At 54.8% G+C, this 22,226-nt stretch overlaps 1 protein-coding gene across 1 annotated transcript in view; it reads right to left on the bottom strand.

Annotated features, from left to right (window-relative positions):
• Positions 1 to 2,135: 2,135 nt before the first annotated feature.
• LOC116940262 (ras-specific guanine nucleotide-releasing factor 2-like) overlaps positions 2,136 to 22,226 on the bottom strand; it is a 39,067-nt gene continuing 18,976 nt past the window's right edge. Inside the window, exons 10-27 of the mRNA XM_032949800.2 lie at positions 21,899 to 22,059; positions 20,788 to 20,854; positions 19,823 to 19,947; positions 19,095 to 19,177; positions 17,899 to 18,147; positions 17,093 to 17,592; positions 16,568 to 16,672; positions 15,969 to 16,049; positions 15,322 to 15,431; positions 14,098 to 14,210; positions 13,081 to 13,141; positions 12,441 to 12,544; positions 12,199 to 12,283; positions 10,873 to 11,070; positions 9,695 to 9,774; positions 9,090 to 9,207; positions 8,331 to 8,399; positions 2,136 to 8,169 (exon numbers count right to left, since the gene is read on the bottom strand). Of these exons, the coding sequence (XP_032805691.2) occupies positions 8,077 to 8,169; positions 8,331 to 8,399; positions 9,090 to 9,207; positions 9,695 to 9,774; positions 10,873 to 11,070; positions 12,199 to 12,283; positions 12,441 to 12,544; positions 13,081 to 13,141; positions 14,098 to 14,210; positions 15,322 to 15,431; positions 15,969 to 16,049; positions 16,568 to 16,672; positions 17,093 to 17,592; positions 17,899 to 18,147; positions 19,095 to 19,177; positions 19,823 to 19,947; positions 20,788 to 20,854; positions 21,899 to 22,059 (2,402 nt within the window). The 3' untranslated portion in view covers positions 2,136 to 8,076. The remainder of the gene's footprint in view (positions 8,170 to 8,330; positions 8,400 to 9,089; positions 9,208 to 9,694; positions 9,775 to 10,872; positions 11,071 to 12,198; positions 12,284 to 12,440; positions 12,545 to 13,080; positions 13,142 to 14,097; positions 14,211 to 15,321; positions 15,432 to 15,968; positions 16,050 to 16,567; positions 16,673 to 17,092; positions 17,593 to 17,898; positions 18,148 to 19,094; positions 19,178 to 19,822; positions 19,948 to 20,787; positions 20,855 to 21,898; positions 22,060 to 22,226) is intronic.

Genomic DNA, 22,226 nt, shown 5'->3' with positions numbered 1-22,226 from the left:
TTTGAATGAGTTTGTTTTTGTTTCCTCGTGGGGGCCATGATGCCAGACAGAGACATTTCAATTTTGGGGTGGGTGGGGGGCGGGGGTGGAGGTCAATGCTCCTTGAGAAGTGGTGGAAAGGGGGTAGGGGCGGCAGATGGGGGGGGGGGGCTCGTAAACACGACTCCGCTCTGTGACCTCACGGGGACAGCAGCGCGACACGTGACACGCAGCACGTGCACGTGAGGAGACGGTCAATTAGCGAGGGACCAGCACATTCCTCACTCGCCTGCTCAACCTACACCCCAGCCCCCTACAACATGGCCCGCAGAGCCAAGTAGGTCAGTGGGTACCCCCTGACGGGAGATCAAATGCCACCGGTGTCCACCATAGGGAGTGCCCACCGTGGACAGAAAGCTCAGCGCGTCAACTATCTGCTTCGTTTGACTCTCTTCCCATTCATGTTCAGACTCCGGCGATGCTTCATGTCACATTCGGGTTTTTTTAAAAATGTTTCTCCCCAAAACGATATTCTCATGTTCTTAATGACAAAAAAACGACCGTGCTGGGCCTGCCTGCTATCACGTATATATTTGTGATCCAGAGATACAATACTTCAAGGCGATCATTGTACGGGTTTGTCACTCGCGATGGTACCGATTAAAGCCGTATTTGAGGGTCTCTTCCTGTCATGACATCCCCGGTTTTAGCTTCAAGGTCGAAGCCGAGACAGAAATTGCTTTCTTAAAAGTACTTCTGGATAAAATTGACCTGTAAAAGCAGACCGATGGAGCGTATTTTACTTTCACGTATTTTACTTTCATGTATTTTATTTTCACGCGAAACCTCAGCGTAGATCTCTGCTTCCGCGTCTTACGTACGCGTCCTGTAACGCGAATAAAAAACACATCTGAAGGGAGAATAATAACGAGGCCGATCGTTTACCCGGGAAAGCCTCGCCGAGTCTCGAGACCCTTTCCAAGAGGTCCTGCCACGGTGAGATGTGTGGCCAATTCCACTTGCAATGCACAGTGCCTCCGCACCTCCGATTCGTACGGTTGGTTACGTACGGTGCGAGAGAAATTCAACATACGGTACATACGTAAGGCTTTGTATAATGAATATGGGTCTTTATAAGATTCTTTCATTTGATTGGAGAAAATGTAGTCCATTTATAGTGATAATCAATTAAAAAAACATATTTTATCCATTTACAAAAGGTTTGGCAATGGTTTGTGGAGGTCTTCATCCAGCAGCGGATTCATCATGGCTCATGATGACTGCAAAGGTTTACATTTCGTTAAGGACATACCATTGTGGTTACTGTCTTGGAGCCCAAAGGACCTTCAAACAAATGAGATACAAATCCTGAAAAATAACAACAGGCTTTAGCCTTCCTGGCAAATAAAACAGGTGTCAAGATGTCCAAACACCAGAATACATCAGAGACAAGTCTAGGCCAACCAGTTTCATTATCAGAACATGCTTGTTTGCATGTTTCACCACAAAGTAACACGTGTGGTTTAATACAGACTTGATTCCTTGCAAAAATGTATCTATTTGGTGTTTTATTGCCAGAAAGGGTCAAACCTATTCTTACTTGTCATACTTTGATATTGGCACAAAAAGGGTCTCCGTGATATGGATGCGAATCATTCCAACGCACCCCACATCCCGCGCATCAAAGTCCATAAGCTTTGAGTTTGCTTTCTTCTCACCTGCGTGCACACGCGGGTGGGGACCCTTGCCGTTGTGGACACGGCAACAATAACGTAATTGTGTACCAAACCCCCCACCCCCCACGGTGCTATATGCGAAGAGTGTGTGTATATGATGTGTGTGTGTGTGTGTACGTTGAACTTCTTTCGCACCGTACGTAGCCAACCGTGCGCATCGTAAGGGCGGGGTAAGGACGACAAATTAAACAAGGAAAGCAATTCTCAAGAAATTCGTTTTCAATGCAGTATAGTAGTGTATAGTGTAGTGTAGAGCGTGGCGTATAGTAGTGTATAGTGCAGCAAATGTGTACCTGTATGTACACTGAACTTATTTCACACCGTACGTAGCCAACGGTGCCAATCGGAGGTACGGGGCGGGAAGAGGCCGAAGATACCGAGAGAGAGAGAGAAGTACAAAATCAACACGCACACGTTACACTTGTTTCTGTTGTTATTTTTCTTCTTTTATTATCCGTTTCGTCCCGACTTGAGTCGCAAGCGAACGGCACGGCGACAAACGCGCATCCCGGGACAACCCCGCAAAGTTGAGCAGAGCGCCGCGCCGCTTCTCGGGATCGACTCCGGGGGAGACGGGGGGGGGGAGGGGGGCATCGCCACGGAGCCGCGACCTCTCGAGTCGCTTTGCCGAGACCTCCACCGCGTTCTCGGTGCTCACCTTAAGCCCCCCCCACCCCACCGTACAGGGAGTTTGCCGTGCGTGCTTGTTGGAATGGATTTCTATGGAATGTCATCTCTCGCGGGGATTCGAGATATCTAGTGAATTTGGTGACAAAGTAAAATCAACGAGGTTCTGGGTTTTTTTTTTTCCATCATGGGGCGGCCGCACTGAATAAACTTCGGCTCGCTGCGCCTGAGAGCCCGGCCAAGTCACGGCTGGGCCACTCAGACCGGAACTCGGTTCCAGGATCCCAGCAGTGCCGACAGGGGTGTCTCCGACACGGCCGTTACGAAACAACCACCACGACCGCGACATCCCACCCAGCGGCCAACTTCAAAGCCCCCCCCCCCACACTCCGATGAATAATAAGACATCCGCAAATTGGGGGCACCACCACTCATTCGCACGGCGACATCCAAAATGTGAGAACCCGAGACCCGAAAGAGGCCTCGGGGGGTCGGCCACGCAGACTCGGGGGTCACGAAGATCCTCGCGGTTACCGACCAACCACAGGAGCAGCGGACGTAACGTTCACCGCCGCCGAGCCGAATGACGAGGGTTTGACTCCCGCTCAGGCCACGCGGCGAGGTTTGGATCGTTCACGGAGCACCCCGCAAGTCCTTCAACAACAACCAAAGTCAGAGCGTCCGCCCACTCGCGAGCTCACCTCCTGCCTACAGCACCGAGCTAGCGACGTCAATTCCACGTTCCCATGGCGGGAGCGATCGTACATCCACACCCGCAGATAATCTTGACTTTTCCTACAAAAGTGGTCCGCAATGTTACGGCGTCAGAAGCGACGATAGGCCGCGTCGACCCCCCCCCCTCCCCCCCGATCGGGAATTGAACGAGCAACCTTTCCGCCGATGAGCAGCGTTGCGCGATGCTCTATATAAAGGGCCCGTCTTGGTCTCGCATATGGCTTTGTATAGCAAACTCATCAACTCATCATAAGTCCACGTGCATGTCTCGTGGCCAAAGCATACTGCCTTTGGGGAGGGGGAGGGGGGGGGTGCAGGGCAGCTGAATCGATGCCTCTCGATGCCCTCCGCTGAGTTTAACCGAGGGTCAGAGCGGTTCACAAACGGGGTCCGAAATAAAGCGTGTGGCATCACTCCAATTAAGAGCAACAGCGTTTTGCGGTGCCAATGTCGTGCCTCGTGTTGCACGTTCACAAAGCGAAGAGCATCCGTGCAGGGCTGGATCTGGGGGTGGAGGAGGGGGGGGCGATAGGGAGGGAGGGGGGCATATGTCCAGGGCCAAAAATTCCAGTGGAGCCCACGATTCTTCTTCTACTTTGATTTAAGAAAAGCGGGACTGTTCATTCCTACCATCGATTTAACGTGGCCGATATATTTATAATAACACTCCCCTCTGCTGGTCCTGATTCATTGCTGCAAGGGGAATGAGGGGAGGGCAGGGAGGACACGGCGGGGTCTTTTCCCAGAGACAAAGATTGTACAAAGCTGGGCCCTGCACCCAGCTTTAAGCGGTGGGGAGGTGGGGGGTACATTTACTGATGCACCACATTATTGAGCTATCATTTGTGGCCAGGTTGCTTTTGAAAAATAATGCAATACCTCAGTGGGCCTTGTCTGCCCGGATGGTTTAGTTTCATTTGTGAGTGTTTGGGTGATTTGTTGACCTTTCTTGTACCTTGCACGCCTATCGTGTTGTTGTACTGTTTGTTGTCGCAACGTTCTTACCCGCTCGGACTGGACATCTGTGAGAAATAGCTTCACATCTCATCGGATTCTTCATGCGGTTTAAATAAACATTCTGATTCTGACAAATCGCCGTCTTGAGTAACCATCGACTTCGTTTCGCGGTTACAAAGTCGCAGGTGCATCTCGCCGGGGGCTGGACACGTGCTTGGGTCAGGTATGTGAACGTCAAAAAGGAAATTACGCTCTGCACTGGATACATATGTAACGCGCGGACTGCATTGAACACGGGCGGGGGGAGGGGGGGATGCTTTTGCGGTAATTTATAAGTAAGCGAATGTACACGGGGTTAGGGGTGGGGGGGGATACGTTTACTGTGTGTGTGTGTGAGACAAGGTCGGATTCGTGAACACCCCTAGGAAATGACCGTCGCACAACTGCACTGGGTGTGGGCTCAGGCTCATCGGTCAGGGTCGGATAACAACATGGTGGTCGCGTACGCGACGCTGTGCGGCGTGGCTGAAAAAGGTGACTGCGAACCCGCATGGCATCGATTCAACATTGCTGTATTTTTTTTATCGAAGTGGACGAGTGACGCTCGCCTGCGACGCGGTCACAGAGAGGCAAGGGGTTGGTGGATCATGCAGGGATGGAGTCAGATTGTGTGTGCGGGGCGCAGACGCTCGCCTACCGGCGCAGCCAGGGTTGGAGGCGTTAGTGGCGGGCAGCAAGATATCCAGTGTGTTTGAGTGTTGTGTCCTCACATGCTTGGGCGGGTTTTCTCTGGGCACTCCGGTTTACTGGCACAAGAAGCAATAAATGTGTGTGTGTGTACTCATAATGCAAAAAGCCAAGGAGCTCAAAGCAGGAAACTTGTGAAAATAAGTCCTGAGACTCATTGAGGCTTTGCTGGGTAAATTATAGTTATAGTGATAATAATTCAAAAGCAATTCATGGAGGCCTTGCATACAAAAAAATGTGTTGGCTTCTCCACAATTGCATAGCCTTCCGCTTTAAAAACCCCAAGAACACAATCGTCGCGACCGTCAGCTCAGCTCTTCTGCACGGGAGTGGGGGACCCATTCCTGACCGCGGGTCAGAAAGGGAAAAAAAGGAAGGGGGAGGGAGGGGACTTTCAAAACGCCTCCCGTGGGCAAAAATCAGCACCACGCATTCAGACGTTACACCCCCCCTGGGCGCTATCCGATGACACCGAGGGAAATGACAAACGCGCGCATCGAGAACGGGCACAAAGACGGTCAACCTCGGCCGTGGCAGACGTTGACCGAGCGCGCAAAATTTACAAACGCGGCGGTCGGTATTGCCAGGCAGAAAAATGTTCTGCATCCTCGAGTACGAACGATTTGCCGCGGCCAAGGACGCTTGCAGGCCGAGTGAAACGAAGTAGCGGGTCACGTCCGGCCCGCGGGCTGGAAGTCCCCCCCTCCCCCCCCCACGCCATCCCTGCATTGAATGCTGCAAAGAGTTAAAATAGCAGAGGGGGCGCGGACGATGAATCGACATCGCCCCGTGAACCTCGGCTCCCTTAGCTCGCGCCACGCGTGATTCACGACGCGTGGCGCGTGACAGAACAATCAACGTGTTTCTGTTCCCAATGTCGGTGTGCGTAAACGGGGCTCCGGGGGGGGGGGGGGTGGGGGTCGTTCCCCTACAGCCACTAGAGGCCGCTACATTAGCCGGCACGTAAAAATAATAATCTATTCCTGAATTGCGTAAAATTCATCCCATCCGCTGGTGTGTGTGTGTGTGTGTGCGCGGGGAGTCAACTTTTATACCGCCCCTAAAATATCATCCTACTCAAGCTTGTGATTCCAGATCATTCTCCCGGGGTCACATCCCAACGTTTGACAAAAGGATTCCTTTCTCCCTGGCGTCTGTCTCGCAAATAATGCCACGTGCATCTAAATGATTATTTTTCTCCTCCAAACTTTGTGTTCCCTTGCAACGCGACGCATGCTAGAGCCGGATTTCAGAATCTGGACTGGGCAAATTTTTGTCGATCGTTCGCACAAAGAGGTGGGGGGGGGGGGCGGTCCGTTCACGATCATTATGGTAATCGTAAAATCGGACTGCAAAACGGATCCCAATGATCCAAGTCAAAAACAGAAGGGGGGGGGAGGAGCAGGGGGGAGTGCAGGGGCTGACGGACCGGAGGTTGGGGCCCGCTTTAAAAGTGCGCATTCGTCTTTAAGGATCATTAAACAGCCGCGTACAAGCAGACATGAAGTGTTGCCATCGCCCATCTCGCACACGTACAACTCAACTGTTCCGCTGCAAGCACCGGGGAGCATCACCCACCATCACGCGAACTGCGGTCATCCTCGCAGCCAGCAGCGGCTTTGTGGCTGCTGCCCATCAAACAAAGGCGGGGAAACTGCATCGCGTGCTCTCGGATGCGCTGCTTCTGCGGCCGTCTGGAACGCTCTTCCTTCCAAAATTAGGATGCAACTGGAGTTACGCACTTTTAAATCATCTTTGTAACTACTTTTTGCGTTCAGTTTGTTGTCCTTCCCCTGCATCTCGGATTAGCACGGTTGGCTACGTACAGTGCGAAAAAAGTTCAACATACACACAGCACTACCAGCACCACCAGCATCACCACCACCGGTAAAGTGCCATCGGCACCACCACCATTAATGCCTATCCAGAAACGTGTCCCACACATCTGTCGGTTAGGATCTCACAATATGTTTACGGATACATCGACGCGCGTTTGGGAGACATTTTTGTCGCTCACGCTCGCTCCGTTCGTGCACGAAGAGAGAGAGAGAGAGGTGTTCCCACGACTGGGTCGTCAGACGCCGGGGGAAGTTTCCTGCAGGACGGTTAAATTGATCGGACGCTTGCTCCATTGGCCGGTTAACACACACACACAGCACCACCCCTTGTCCGTGGGTTCGTAATTATAGCTTCTAAACACGTATTGCTGGATTCGCAGTGCTTCCTCGTGAGTCTGATTCTTTCGTTTTTCTTCGTGGTTTTGCTGGAGCCAGGACCGATCGCTCGCTCCGGGAGGCGGCCTCCTCCTTGCCAGGGCTGCACCGCGCTTCGCTCAAAACGCAATCGACAACCACGCCGTTCAGGAACAAAAAAAAACAATCCCACCTCGTGGAAATTCACCAATTGGCGTCGGGCGCCACCGCCGGTGACAAGCGAACCTGCGTTGGGTGACGTTGAGCGGTGCCCCCCCCCACCCCATCCACCAGGGGCGACGTGGCAGCGAGCGACTCTCGTTTGGCCGTCTGAGCCGACGCTCCTGAAATTTGTGCACGTCACAAAATAGCGAAAACATTCAATGCCCGCAAAAAAGGGGGGTGGGGACCCCACGCCTGTGCATTCGAAGGCCTCCCCGCCGGCCGCAAAAAGACGTCCCTTCAATAAAATTGCCCTTTGACCTCCATGGCAATCCGACGGGAAGGTCGGCGCGCGTGGGACGCGAGGTCGAACGGACGAACAAACGAAAGCATTAAAACGTGGAGCCATCGATCGATCTGCAATCGAACCACTTCCTCCGAACGTCCATGGCAAGACATTCACTCTCGGTGCCTCACGAGGCCAGTTGGTTCATCTGTCCCCTCTACGATTGCCAGGGGGTAGCAGCCAGCGCGATCAGCTGGTGCGCAGGGCCTCGGCAGCACGCGTGCACAAGTACCTATACATGCGCACAGTTTTGGTTACGTCGGATTTTCACGTGCAGGCGACGATAAGGAAGAGGAGGAGATGGAATTAGGATGAGCAGGAGGAGCGAGTGCTCAGCTCAAAGTCGTCCTGTGGAAGAGGGCGGCGGCGCGTTTGGCGGAGTGGCCGGGTCGGGATCCACCCGACTCGCTCACCGGTCAGCTCGCTCACTCGCCATCCCGCTGGTTCACCCGCCATCCTGCCCCGCGCCATCGCGCGGCGTCGCACGGCACAAGCGTCGTTGTTGGCCCCCCCCCTCCCCCCCCCCGTCGTAGCGAGCGGCTCCTCCCGGCCGCCCCTCCCACCCCCGCGCCCCACCCCCCCCCCGGTTCCCCCCTCACGTGGGCAGGCGCGGCTCGAGCTGCAGCGAGAGCTCGTAGAGGCTGTCGTCGTCCAGAAGCATCGAGCGCTCCAGCAGGTACTGCAGCGTCTGCGGCACACGAGCACGGGCAGGCGCGGTCAGTTACAGGGGCACACGAGCACGGGCAGGCGCGGTCAGTTACAGGGGCACACGCACGGGCAGACGCCAGGGCTCCGTGAAGCGGAGCCCCCGAGCGTTGGGGCGGGGGCAGGCAGAGGGAGGCGGCGTACCCTGGGGTCCGGCTCAAGCTTGTACGGCGTCTGCTGGAACTGTCGCACCTCGCGCAGGATGTGGGTGATCTGCAGAAACGCACGACGCCCAGCGCAACGTTGATTCGAGCACAACCGTCTGTTCTTCTCCGGGCGGCTCAAGTCGCCAAGAGCCGCTGAGCCGCCCAGCGCGACGCTCGGAGCACCGGGTTCGAGCCCGGGGCTTCGAGAGGTGGGCTCTCGAAAACGGTCAACGGAGCGACGTGGCAGCACGTGTCTCTCCGTTGGCGGTGACTCGCCCTCATAAGTGAAAAAGAGCTTTACAGCTCATCGGATTCCTCCAGTATAAATAAATATTCCGATTCTACATTTTCTGCATGCTCAAGGCAGTCGCCGTGTCCTTCACAACGACGGCAGGGGAATGATGGGCCAGGATGACACCCTGATTAATTAGGGCCCAACGGCGTGTTTTAAGTGAATGCTTCCCTTTCGGCAAGAATGTCGGTGAAAGCGAGCCAACGTCTCATTCACCACCACCAAAAACCGCCAGGCAACACGTCTAGGCCGTTTAAGTCACGTTACTATCAGAGAACAATCAGACAGAGCCTGTGACATCGCTGGACTGGCCCCTGCTTATGTCAAGCGCGCAACGATTGCGTTGCTTGTGGGAAGGTGAAGGAGTCTGTGGGGGGGGGGGGGGGGGGTGGTTGGAAGAGGGGGGTGGGTGCAGGGGGGAAGAGGGGCGATGGGCGGTGGCGGCCGTTGCCGATTGGCGAGTACCATGCGCATCTTGGAGAAATTGACGAGGCAGTCGTCGGTGAGGTTTGGGGTCGCCTCCTCGATGAAGGCGAGGTCGGTGAGGTACATCCCCAGGTAGGGCACGCACGGCGGGTCGCAGCTGCACCGCGGGGCACACCCACACGCGCAAACGGTGAAGCGGCGACGGCCGACAAGCTGTGCGCCCACCCCCCCCCACCCCCACCCGGAGGCGGGCACAGTTCACCGTTTTCCGGGACGCCGCTCAGCAAGGCGACACAAGACACAAGGTCACGGTTCACGCCCCGAGTGCCCGATGGGGGTCACGTAGCGCCAGCGCGTGCACCGACTACACGTCGACAGAAGCGATCCGATGCGTTGTATCGCGAGCTCGGCGGCGTGGCCGTCGAGCGCGCAGGCAGGGCGGCTGCACCGGGGCCTGCGAGCGGGCACGGCCCAGGGTCCCGGGCTACGACGACTTGGGGGCGACAGCCAGGGATGAGGGCCCGTTTCATCCCTCAGCACCCGGGCCCACACCAACACACGCTACGCCGCCGCGCGCGACAGAAATATCGACGTCGGATCGGTGAATCGACGCGTCGTGCCACCCAGAAGCGACCCCACGGTACCTCTTCAGCATCTCCCGCAGGTTCTTGAATCGCCCTTCGGACGACAGCGCCTTCTGCATCTTCTCAAACAGGGTTTTAGTCTGAGCAGAGAGAGAAAGGACATGCAGGCCCTGCTAAGATCAGTCAACGGCGATTAAACAGAGGGTGCGACAATCACCACCACGGCCGCCACCAACCTCCTCCCCCCCCTCCTCACCCACGGCGATTTGACGGATTGTCACGATTCACGGTCGCGATTTGATTCCAAAGAGGTGAACGGAGCGGCCGCTAGTGGGCTGCAGGGGTCACGTGAACCCGTTACCCGCAACGCACAGATACGAAATAAACATGACTTCTCACACGAGCGATTTGCGTGCTGCGAGAGAGAGGGTGGAGGATTGGGAGAGGTGGGGACGAGAGAGGAGGAGATTCATGAGAGGAGGAGGAAGGAGGTGGGAGGAGGAACGAAACAGGTGGACTTCTCCACATATCTGGCTGTCGCCTGATGAAGCTAGTTGTAATTGCTGGCGAAACGTCGTACTCAGATTGTAAATGTTGTGGCTTGGCTCTCTGCTGTACTAGTGACGAATTGGCCACGTTCTGTTCACGCGACAACCTCTTACTATATCCTTAGTTCTTTCGGTAAAGTCACGTTGAAGGGAAACAACACGTGAACTTTACCGAAAGAACTAAGATTATGAATTACTGCAGTCACGAAAGCTTTAAATCAAAATTTAACCTCTTACTATTTTGATTTAAAGTTTTCGTGACTGCAGGGATTCATATTCTTGGTTCTTTCGGTAAAGTCACGTAGAAGGGAAACAATAACATAATACAAATATAAAACAATAAAATTATCACGACGTTTTCGACTGCAACACAAGCAATCATCATCAGGTGTGAAAACCACAGCAAGAAAATTTGAGGAAAAAAACCCCACAAATTTTCTTGCTGTGGGTTTTCACACCTGATGATGATTGCTTGTGTTGCAGTCGGAACGTCGTGAGAATTTTATTGTTTTATATTATTTTTTTTTATTTCCCTTCTACGTGACTTCACCGAAAGAACCAAGAATATGAACCTCTTACGAGTTGGCTGTGTTGGGTGGCGGCGGGTTTTAATGACACATTTATACACGTTTACGCGATCTAACCCCACACACAAACAAAAACCCCTCTATTACGGAGGAGGAGGAGGACCTGTTTGGAGACTTTGAGCCACGTCTTCTTGAGGCGGAACACGGCGGTGCGGTTCAGGGCCGAGTGGATCTCCAGCACGCCGTTGTAGTTGTTGAGGCAGCGGCAGACGTCTGCGACGGCGACCCACTTCTCGATGGCGGCGGCGCGCGATGCCACCTCCGCCCGGCGCACGACCTCCGACGCCACCAGGTTGCTCATCTGAGCGGCGGGAGGATCGGGCGGACGGGGTGAGGGCAAGGGGAGTGGGGGGGTTGGGTGGGCGTCAGCTCACGCACTGCCACGCTCGGCGCGTCCGTCAACAACGCCATGGCCCTCTTGACACGCTCGCTCACTTCGAGAAACGAAATGAACAACTCTTCTTTGCCCATACCGCACCTTCGCTGGCGCTGTTACGCGGCCATAAGCGCCGGTTCACCCGCTCCCAGGGTTGGTGCCATGGTGGCTAGGAGATGTTAACTACCTCGCCTGGAATACAGGAGGTCGTGGGTTCGATCCCAACCCTAACATTGCCTTTATATTTGGGGTTTTTATTTTCTCTCTCCCTGTGGTCGTGTGAATTTTTTTCTGGGTGCTCTGGTTTTTCCCTCCAGATTTATAAATAAGCGGTTAGAGTATTTGTCTGAGATTAATTTCCACATAAGCCACGAATAATAAGCTATCATTTGTGGCCAGGTCGCTTCTGATAGCTCAGTGGACCTTAGTTGTGTTTGATAAAGTGACTGCCATCTGGTGGTGGACCTGCTGCAAGCTTCTGCTGCTGCTGTTGCTGCTGCAGAGGAGCGAGCACTCAGTTGTGCGTTGCTCGGCACCTACGCGATCAACGTATGTATGCGTGTTGAATTTTTTTCGCACCGTACGTAGCCCACCGTGCTAATCGGAGGTTCGTGGGAAGGAAAACAAACTCAACACAAAAAACTGTTCTAAACAAATGAGTTTTCAATCGAGATGATTTAAAAGTACATAGCTCCCAATGGCTTCCCAATATCGGAAGGAAGAGCTTTCCAGACGGCCGCAGAAGCGCATCAGAAAGCACGCGATGCTGCGACTACCTTCGTTCGATGGTTAGCCAAAAGCCGCAGCGAAGCTCGTGGTTACTACAATGTCTGTCGCGTATATATCCTGGGCAGCGACGCTCGTGGTTATTTCGTTTCCAAAGGAAACCTCGCAGGCGAGGGCGGCTGTGAGCGACGGTGGTTTGGAGGAAAGAGCGAGGGCACGAGCGGTAGGCCGCGGTCGACGGGGGAGACGCCGCCCGCCCGCTCGTCCACCCACCCCCCCCCCGCTCGCCCTCCCGCTCGCCTGCCGTCCGCTCGTCGCGACACGAACCTCGTTGAAGTGCTTGCTTGTCCTCATGATGTGCGGCGCTCGCTCGTGTTTGTCCAGCTTCATCCAGCCCTGGCCAAAGAACTCCCTGCAGGGAGCACAGCCCGGCACAGCGATGGCACACGTGTGTGTGTACACATGCAAACGTGCGTGTCAACATGCGTGTGCATGTGCGCGTGTTTGTACATGAGCATGCGTGCATACGTGCGCGTGCGTGTGTCCGCGTGCACGTGCGTGCGTCTCACTCGTAGGGGATGCTGCGGAACACGAGGTGGTCGAGCAGGGTGAGCTGCTCCGCGAGCTCCATCGCAGTGAACGACTCGAAGGCCTCGCTGCGCTGGCCCTCGCACTGCCGCCAAGCGCACGCAGCAAAGACAAAGATCCTAACGCATATAGCCTTCGACAGGCCTTTGGGGCAAGTGCCATTTGCGAGCAGCACCTACGCAGGCCGGCATGGCACATGGGGGTGGGGGGGTGGGGGGGGCAGCCAACACCACGTCCTGTCCGCCTTTTGTGTCCCGAGTGGCGATTTACATACCGCACCGGGTAATCATTTGAGGCTGAGTCGACCTAGGCGAGGCCCACGACCGGTTCAGATAACCGTCACTGACGGTGAGCGGGAATGAAACTCGGGTCGCCAGGTTCACAGCGCAGCGCACACACAGACGTAAACAGAAATACATAATTACGTAAAACACATGTTCCTGAAACACACGCAAAGTGTGCATGCAAGAATGCACGCACACACACACACTCGCATTCATACAGACACACGCAAGCACGCACACAAATCACCAACGCAGACAGGCGCGCCCACATCACCCCAATAAGTTATTTCGCAGGCCAGGGAGGGAGCGGCGAATCAGAGAGGATTTTTATGCTCACCGTGAGTGCGAGTTGCTCCACTGTCATTGGGATGTCCTCCGACTCCTCTTGCGTCAGGGTTCTGGCACCGTCGTCACCATCGCGTAACCCATTAGCATCATCATCCTTGTTATATAACCAATCATAACCACCATCATCACAACGGCCATCATGTAAACTAGTTAACATGTCAAGCATCATCATCATCGGTCATGGTCATTCCACTGCTGGCTGAAGGCCTCCCTACGGCGTCCCCAATCCATCTGGCTCCTGCACACGAGCGAATGTCACCACCGCTCCACCTCCACAGATACACAGGGTCTCTGGCTCCCACACTCCATAAACCTGCAGTACATACACTTCTAACAATCTTTAAATATATATATATACACAGGTGTGTCTCACTTAACGAGCGTTCTTTCTGCGAGAATTTCGCGAAAACGAGCAAATTTGAATTTAAACCAATATGTTCGCAAAACGAGCAAAATGTTCGCATAACGAGCGATCGATTGAATGCGGTTTGTGGTGACAGGGAGACGCACCGCTGTGCTGCGTGCATACGTGGTTCACCGTGTGAGGGAGGTGGGGGGGGGGAGCCTTGTAATAGACGGGCGGGTGGGTAGGGAGGGGCGGGAGTTTTCGCTTACCGAGCAATTTTCACGGAATGTATCTCGCTCATTAAGCGAGGCGCGCCTGTATCGCAAAAAACTGCGCCGTTGTGGGATGCACGCTTCAGTCATAATCGCAACTGCAAGCATTGCTCAAATGCAATGTGACCACCACATTTTTACTATTGTTGTTGTTATCGTACGTATGATTTCACAACAAGATAGCTTAATAATGTAGTAATCACCATCATCGTTATCACCATCACCAATATCGTCACCATTAATATTATCATCATCAATGTTGTTCATCATCAACATGATTATCATCATACTCATTCTTCATTACCATATACATCATCATATCCTCATGTAATCATATTCATCATCGTCACCATCATCATCATCATCTTCTTCGTTGGGGCCATCCCACCTCAGGATGTTGGCAGCTGCCTTGCGCTCCTGGCCGATGAGCTCCGTGTCGCGAGAGATCTCCTCCAGGAGCCGAACCACGGCCGACTTAAGATCCGAGTCCGACTCAAAGTCCTGAGCCACAGACAAAGACAACGACTTACAGACGTTTTTTTCCACTGCCACAAGTCGAGCCGAGCCAGCGCGGGGCGCTTTCATGGTAAGCGTCAGTTTTTTCCACCGGCTACATGCCGAGCCGAGCTGGAACTAAGCCGTGATAGGCTGGCCTCACAATACCATCTTAATCTAGCTGTGCGGCCAAGCAGGGCTAGGGGCGGGGTTAACAAAGCGTTGGTTGCGTGCAACGTTGGTGGCACTGCTCGGCTTCTGCAGTGGAAAAAACCCGGCACCTTCTGAGCCGTGCCGTGCTGGCCCGGCACAGCCGTGGCGCATTTTGGCTCTACAAGTGGCAGAGAGGAATTATATAAGCCAGCACCGTTTGTGAGCGCCTAATGAAGTCAGCACGACACACAAAAAAGGGTGGTGTGACCAGCACTATGCCTGGCCACCTTTGCCTACACCCAGCGCTGACGTTCATGAGATGCCGCGCCACGTACACATTTAAGGGTGGCCCTGGGCAGGTTCGAATATGCTGCCACTTATGTTAGTTGTCGCCGGGAATCGAACTCTGGCCACGGGTTCATGGTGCCACCGCTTGTCACCCGTAATTTATAATTCGTGATTTATCATCATATCCCAGGAATATTTTAGTTTGTCTCCCATGTTTGTGATCTGGATTTGCTCTAACTTTCCAATCACATGCAGAACAAGGGGCACAATCTCCACCAAGGCCTTCCTCCGGGTTAACGCTTCAAATAAACGTTACTTGCTTGAATTAACGACCGACCGTCGGTCTAATTTAACCGATGATCGGTCTGGTCGTTTGCACGAGTGAGCCCGTCTGGCTGCTGCATCGATTAATTGATCGATCGGCTGATTTTATTGTTACTTGTTTACCAAAGTCACACCCTTGCAAGAGAGCCTCCTCGATGGGCTCTCAGGCTCATTTTATCCTCGCACTGTCTGACGGCACAGCATGGCCAAGCTCACTTGCCGGCAGACACACCCCGGTAAACATGCCATCGTTGGGCCAACGCTTGCACGTGAGTCGGCCCAACATTGTCCCAACGTCGCCCCAACGTTTCCCCAACATTGGCCCAATGTTCCATGTTCCCTGGTACAAAACCTGCGAGTGCTTGGACACCCAGTGGCGCAGGACGTTGAGAACGCGGTTGGTGACCGCACGCCGGATGATGAACTCTTTGTCGAGCATGCGGTGCTCGGCGATGGAGAAACCTGGGTGTGGGGGGGGGGGGTTGGGGGGAGAGTGGGGTGGGGGGCAAGGTGGGTGGGATGGATGTAACCGATCTAAGGAAGGCAACCGCACCGATTGACTACACAGTAGTTTGGCGATGCCGCTGCGTTGGTAGGGATGCACAGGCTCCAAACTCAACACGTCTGTCCAGTGCACGGGTTTAAAAGGAATTATTTATATTTCAAGCCATGGTCCTTCTTCATAAGCTGTACACGTGTGGATGTGTGTACGTGTGTGTACATATGTGTACGTGTTTGTACATGTATGTATGTATGCGAGTGCCGTAGCCGGAAGCACAGGTCGTGCATCTGTCAGTCATCTCAGTCAGGCAAAGCGTAACACCAGGGCCGTGACCTCCTTCCAATGAGCATTCAACGCATTCATGCGCACTTAGCCTGGCACAAAGTGCACATAGCGTGGCACAAAGTGCACATAATTGCTGTGCCGAGACATCACCGCCGCTCGGGCTGGTGTTGCTGCCATACGTGTGTGTGTGTGTGTGTGCGTAACTCGCGTACCAGCCAGGGAGAGCCGTCGGATCTTCTCCTGCGTCTCGCCCCCGACCTCGGCTGTCGATCCCACATGGAAGAGGGGGAACTCTGCAAAGGGCAGCAGGAAGCGTGCTTACAATGGGCACCCAATAACCACATCCACACACACGCATATCCACATTCGTGCCCAAATGTACATACGCACACACAGTCAACATTCAAATGTGAGGGGTAATTGGGGGGCAGCGAATGGGAGGGGGGGATTAAAAGAGACCAGCGAGTTTGCAACCAGGTTCACCCAGGTTCGGTCCTGTCCTGGTTAAACCAGCTTAGGCTCGGCCCATGTTAAACCAGGTTAGGCCCTGTCTAGGTTAAACCAGGTTCGGCCCTGCCCAGGTTAAACCGGGTTAGGCCTTGCCCAGGTTAAACCAGGTTAGACCCTGCCCAGGTGAAAGCAGGTTAGGCCCTGCCCAGGTGAAACCAGGTTAGGCCCTGTCCTGGCTAAACCAGGTCAGGCCCTGCCTAGGTTAAACGAGGTTTGGCCCTACCTAGGTTAAACCAGGTCAAGCCCTGCCCAAGCTAAACCAGGTTAGGCCCTGTCCCCGGGCCGGCATGGGGAGACGGACCCGAGTGGCGGAAGGAGCGGTGGCGCGGGGTGCTGGGGGACCGCAGAGGTCCCGTCTCGTGCTGCTCAGCATCCAGGGGCGACCTCCGAGCATCACCACCTCCTCCTGCGAGGGCGACGCGGATGGGGCAATGCTCGTGACAGAGCTATCACAGCGACGGCATCGGATCGTCGCACACCTCCCAGCCACCGGACAAAGTTCAAATACACCTTTCTGTGACCATGACTCAACAATTGTGTCAACCGGGAGTGACACATCGATAGCCGGTGGCCAGTTACGTGTAGATTAGCCTGCGATGTTCCGAACAAGGCACGGATTGAAGCTCCGACAGACACCAAACTGCGCTTCGCCCCTGGGTGCGAACTACACACGGGAGATGCGGACACCTCCTCTGTGAATGGGGGATTCAGGGAAAGCTGCCTGATCGCGAGTTAACCATACGTTTAAGAGTATTTGGCTGCGATGAATTTCCACGTGATTATCCACTTTGTTGAGGAAAGGAGAAGAGAAAGAAGAAGATGGTACCGGAGCCTCCTCGTCCGTCGGGCGATCCGGCCGAGGAAGCAGCGGCATCATCGGCACCGCGGGGGAGGGCGGCGTGCACCGGCGGCTCGTGGATGAGAGGCGCGTTCAGCGACATCTTCCGGCGCCCGCGGAATGGCGAGGGGACCCCCGCGATGGCGCCGGGGGCCGGGAGGCACGTGGGGGACGTGAGCGGCGACGCCGGCTCGGAGACGGCAGCGCCAGCTGCGGCGGGGGCGGCGGCAAGGGGGGAGGCGTCCGCGTCGGTGTCGCTGGCCACGGGGGCCTCGCTGACGCTGACGCTCACGCCGACGATGACGGCGCCGCCGCTGCCGCCACTCGTCCCGGGCGGGGGAGACGTGGCGATGGCGGCGATGACGGCGCCCGGAGGGGACGTCGGGGAGAGGGGAGTGGAGAACTTGCGGCAAGCGCGGGGAGATTTGGGGGGCTCGCCGTAGTGCGGGCGTCCAGGCAGGCTGCTCGAGAAGAACAGCTCCAGCGAGCTGCCACGCGCGCACACGCGAAGACAACGCCGATTTGTTCTTGTTGTTGTTTATTTATTGCGCTCGCTTGCCGAGGAGAGTCTCTCAAGACTCTCGAGACTCTCGTTCGCGAGGGTCCTGCCGGTTGTGCGATCCCAATTGAGCGATCTGCAGGTAAATTTTCAGCATGTCGATGTTTTGACCGACGCCGATCCACATTGTATGGGGCGCTCTTTCACTCTCGGGAGGAACCCGGAGGATCCCGAGGAAACCCCACGAAGAAACAGGGGGAGAGAACACACACACAAACGTCACGAAGAAAGACACCTGGCGGGCACGGCGCTGAGCGGGCGACGGTAGCCCGCGGCGAGGCGGGCGAGCAGCGCGGTGGCCGTGGTGAACACGCGGTACGAGTAGAGGAAGGTGTTGAGGAAGTCGATGCTGAGGAAGCGAGGGTCGGTGAGGCGCTCGAGCAGGCGGCTCACGCTCGCCGCGCGGATCACGGGCACCTTGCACGAGTCGAGCGTTCGGCTGAAGCGGATGTCGGCGCCGTCGCAGTACAGGCTGCGGTCCGACCTGCGCGGACGGTCAAACACCCTCGTGTACGCAGACTCACCGTCCGCAAAAGCCTCTCTTGTTCGCAGCCTCATTGTACACTCGTACGTTTTTTCGGTAGCCCCGTTACTCCCCATTACCTGTGGCCCCTATTATCCACAACCCCGTTATCCCGATAATTGATTACCAGCGGTTGCTCTTATTCCGCGGCCCCATTTACCCGTGACTCCTAAGGTTCCGATTGCCCCTATAATCCACATCTCGCGTGGATATAATTGGAGTGGGCATGAAAGTGGTGGCAATTTCATCCCATTAGCCGCAAACAAGAAAGTCCAAAAGCGGTCTCCCGGAATGAACGAATACATCCGTCGCATTATCCGAGTCACCCATCGCCCCCCCGCCGGCAGAAAGAGATTGGACGTCGCCGGGGGGTGGGGGGGGGGGTGGAAACGCGATGCGGCGATGGCGCATCGATCGATCCATCGAGATGTTCACGACCTCACCATGTATACAGGAGGTCGTGGGATCGATCCCGACCCTGATGCCTGTATATTTGGATTTTGCATGTCTCTCTTCCCCATAGTCGCATGGATTTTTCTCCGGGTCCTCCAGTTTTATCCTCCACATTTAGAAACACGTCTTCGCAGTATTTGGCTGCTATACATTTCCACACTTTAAGCCACTTTGTTGAGCTATCATTTGTCGCCAGGGCTCTTCTAAAAAAGAAGTATATACCTCAGCGAGGCCTTATCTGTTCAAACAAAATAAAATGTTGAGAGTTTAAAACCGATTCTCACGATTTCACGTGCGAAATCGCGCGGGTCTTCGCTATTCACGATTCGCTACGTGCGGTCGCGTGTAAATTGACCTCCCTTTTTTTCTTCCCCGCTCCCCAGCTTGCCCTTTTTATTTAACCACCGCCAGTGGACGCCGCCGTCACCCGACCCATCCCCCCACCCCCACCTCACCTGACCATCTGCGGCACGGAGATCTTGGAGTTATCCTCAAACACGTTCATCATGAGGCCGTTGCAGCGCAGGTTATCGATGCACTGGTTTGAGCGAGAGGAGGGACGATGCGATGTGGGGGAAGGGGGGGAGAGGAGAGAAAGAGAAGACACGAGGCAGTAAACTAGCGACTTATTGACGGACCGCCACATGTTTGCCGAGGAACAAATGCCACCGCTGTGTTTTTTTATGCCGGGGTGGGGGGGGGTGGCACATACGGAGATCCGTACATACCGACAGACAGCACGGACAATGCAGAGAGAGATATTGGCCGTGTGTTACAGAGACGGCGACTGGCGACGTCGCCCCAGCAGAGAGCGAGCATCCTCGACGGCTCACTGGTCGCTCCTCACTGCCCCCGTCCGCCAGCGCCATCACTGTCGCATGAGGAGACTAGCGGGAGAGTCGGCTCTCTCCTGGCGGCATTGCTGGCGTGGCATCCGTCTCCTTACTCAGCCGCTCCCCCGAGTCAGCGGGGAAAACATCGCTCGTGCGTGTGCGGCGGTAGTGCAGCGGTTAGCGCGCGAAGGCACTCAAATCCCCCGTATAGCCTTAACAGACTGTTGGGGCAAGTGCTGTTAACGAGCACCTATAAAGGCCGGCACAGCACACAAGGTGGCCAACACCACGCCCGGCCGCCTTTGTCTCCCTAGATACACACGCACACACCTAGACACACACATACACACCTGGCTGATGTCGCTGGTCCATGCTGCCTTCTGCTGCCTGGACGCAGCGACGAGCACGATGCAGGGCGGGGTGTCTCCGGCCTCGATGGCCAAGCGGAATTCCAGGTCCTGCACCGCACTGCGCGCTGAGGACGTAGGCGCGTACACACTTACAAAGCCAAAGATCCCCCGCGTAGCCATAACAGACTATTGGGGCAAGTGCTGTTAGCGAGTGGCGCCTACGAAGGCCAGCACGGCGCACGAGGAGGACGTGGGTGGCCAGCAGCACCACGCACGGCTGCCTTTGTCTCGCCACAGTGGCGATGTTTACACACCGCATCAGGCAATGTTTTGAGGCCGAGTCGAACTAGGGGAGTCCCAGGACCGGTACGGATAATTGTCACAAGTGTTGGGCGAGAGCAGGAATCGAACTCGGGAAACGCCGGGTTCGTAGTGCAGCACGCTAACCCCTACACTACCGCTCCCCGCGAGCACCGATTAGGGCCGGAACGGCACACGAGGAGTTGGTAGTGGTTTGACTACCACGGCATCAGCTACTATTCTGGCAAATCGCCCGAAGATGCTGGATGTAATATCCAGCGAAACGTCATACTACTCAAATTGTAAATGTTGTGGATTCACTCTTCAATCACATCGGTGGGCTGAAGAAGTAAATAATTGGCGTTTTGTTAACGTGACACATTTCTTACTGATTGGCCGTGTCGGGTGGTGGAGGGTTGCGACGCATTTATACTTGCACGATCTAACCCAAAAACCTTTATTATTATTCATAATAATGGTCGCGAAAGCCTACGTGTTAAACTGATCAGCTACATGTCTGCTGATTGTGAATATCTCTCCTCACCCCTTAACCCTTACTCCCCACCCTCACCTCTCACTCCTCCCCCCTCACCCTTCACTCCTTGCTCCCATCCATAACACATCAACACTCACCACTCACCATTCACCCCTCACCCCACACTCACCCTCATCATCTGCAGGTTCCAGATCCTCCAGGAGAGTGCAATTCAGCAGGGGGAGCACCCCCCCGTTCTGATGGAGGACACACTCACACACATGATCACTCGAACAATAATAATTAATTCTAATATTTCGTGTAAATTAGATTGCATGTAATGATAATGGCAATCATATTTAAATCAGAGTATAGGGCGCTCTGTCACACAGCTGGCTCAGTGGTTGCGAGTTCAACCCCTGGGAAAGGGTTGACTGCCCATCATCCCTCTGGGGTAGATAAAATATGTAACCACTTTGAAGGTAAATCAACAGTTGTTGTCCTATGGATACACTCTTCCCCGGCACGAGAATGGTCGAATTTCTTAGCGCAGTGCGCTAACCACTTCACCACCACTCCCCCCTGTTGAGATAATTGCTGTTAGTGAGCACCTATTAAGGCTGACCGTCTTTGTCTCCCTAATGGCGATAATTACAGACCGCACCAGGTACTCATTTAAGGCTAAGTCGACCTCGGTTAGGCCCAGGACCGGTTCAAACATTCGTTAATGTTATTGTGCTCATGAGCGGGAATTGAACTCAGTTCACCGGGTTCGTAGTACCGTGCACTAACCGCTTACACCACCGCTCCCCACACAGGACCCTTACTCTGCCCAATGAATGCCCACTGAGCAACCCTCACGATATCCGATAAAGCCGTTAAGATGCGGTGTATAAAATATCCACTTGTATCCGTACACACGCTATAATTAAGTTAAACAATACAATTTGGATTTACAAAGCAGCTATATACAGCTGCATCACAATTACACGCATCACACACATCACACACACGAATCACTCAAGACACCCAAATCACACACGCATGAATCACACCCCAAACACACGCACGCACACACACTCGCATGGATCACACACGTACCCATGGATCACACTCGCATGGATCACACACGTACCCATGGATCACACGAACATGGATCACACACGTACACGGATCACACACACACACACACGTACACGGATTACTCAATCAATCAAACACACACATGTAAGCGGATCACACACACGGTTCACACACACACACGTGAACACACAACCCCCCAACCCCCCCCCCCCCACCACCTTGTTAAGGTGCAGCTTGCCCCCGGAAGCGCGCGTGCAGATGATGAGGTGCTTGGTGAAGAGGAAGCACTGCCGCTCGCCCTCCTTCTTCGACGTGAGCGACCCCAGGCGCCCTCGGCTCATGCGGCCCTTCTCGGCGGTGGACACCTGCAGCAGGGAGCCTGTGGCATGCCGCCAGGGAGGGTGGGGAGGGGGGGGCGACCCGTGGGTCAACGTCACAGCCAGGGTCAACGTCACAGCCAGGGTCAACGTCACAGCCAGGGTCAACGTCACAGCCAGGGTCAACGTCACAGACAGGGTCAACGTCACAGCCAGGGTCAACGCCGGC

This window comes from Petromyzon marinus, chromosome 1 (genome assembly GCF_048934315.1).
Source record: "Petromyzon marinus isolate PM22_M1 ecotype Great Lakes invasive population chromosome 1, UKy_Petmar_22M1.pri1.0, whole genome shotgun sequence".
Lineage (NCBI taxonomy): Eukaryota > Metazoa > Chordata > Hyperoartia > Petromyzontiformes > Petromyzontidae > Petromyzon > Petromyzon marinus.
The sequence above is the reverse complement of the archived record's forward strand: the minus strand, read 5'-3'. Positions and strand labels throughout refer to the sequence as shown.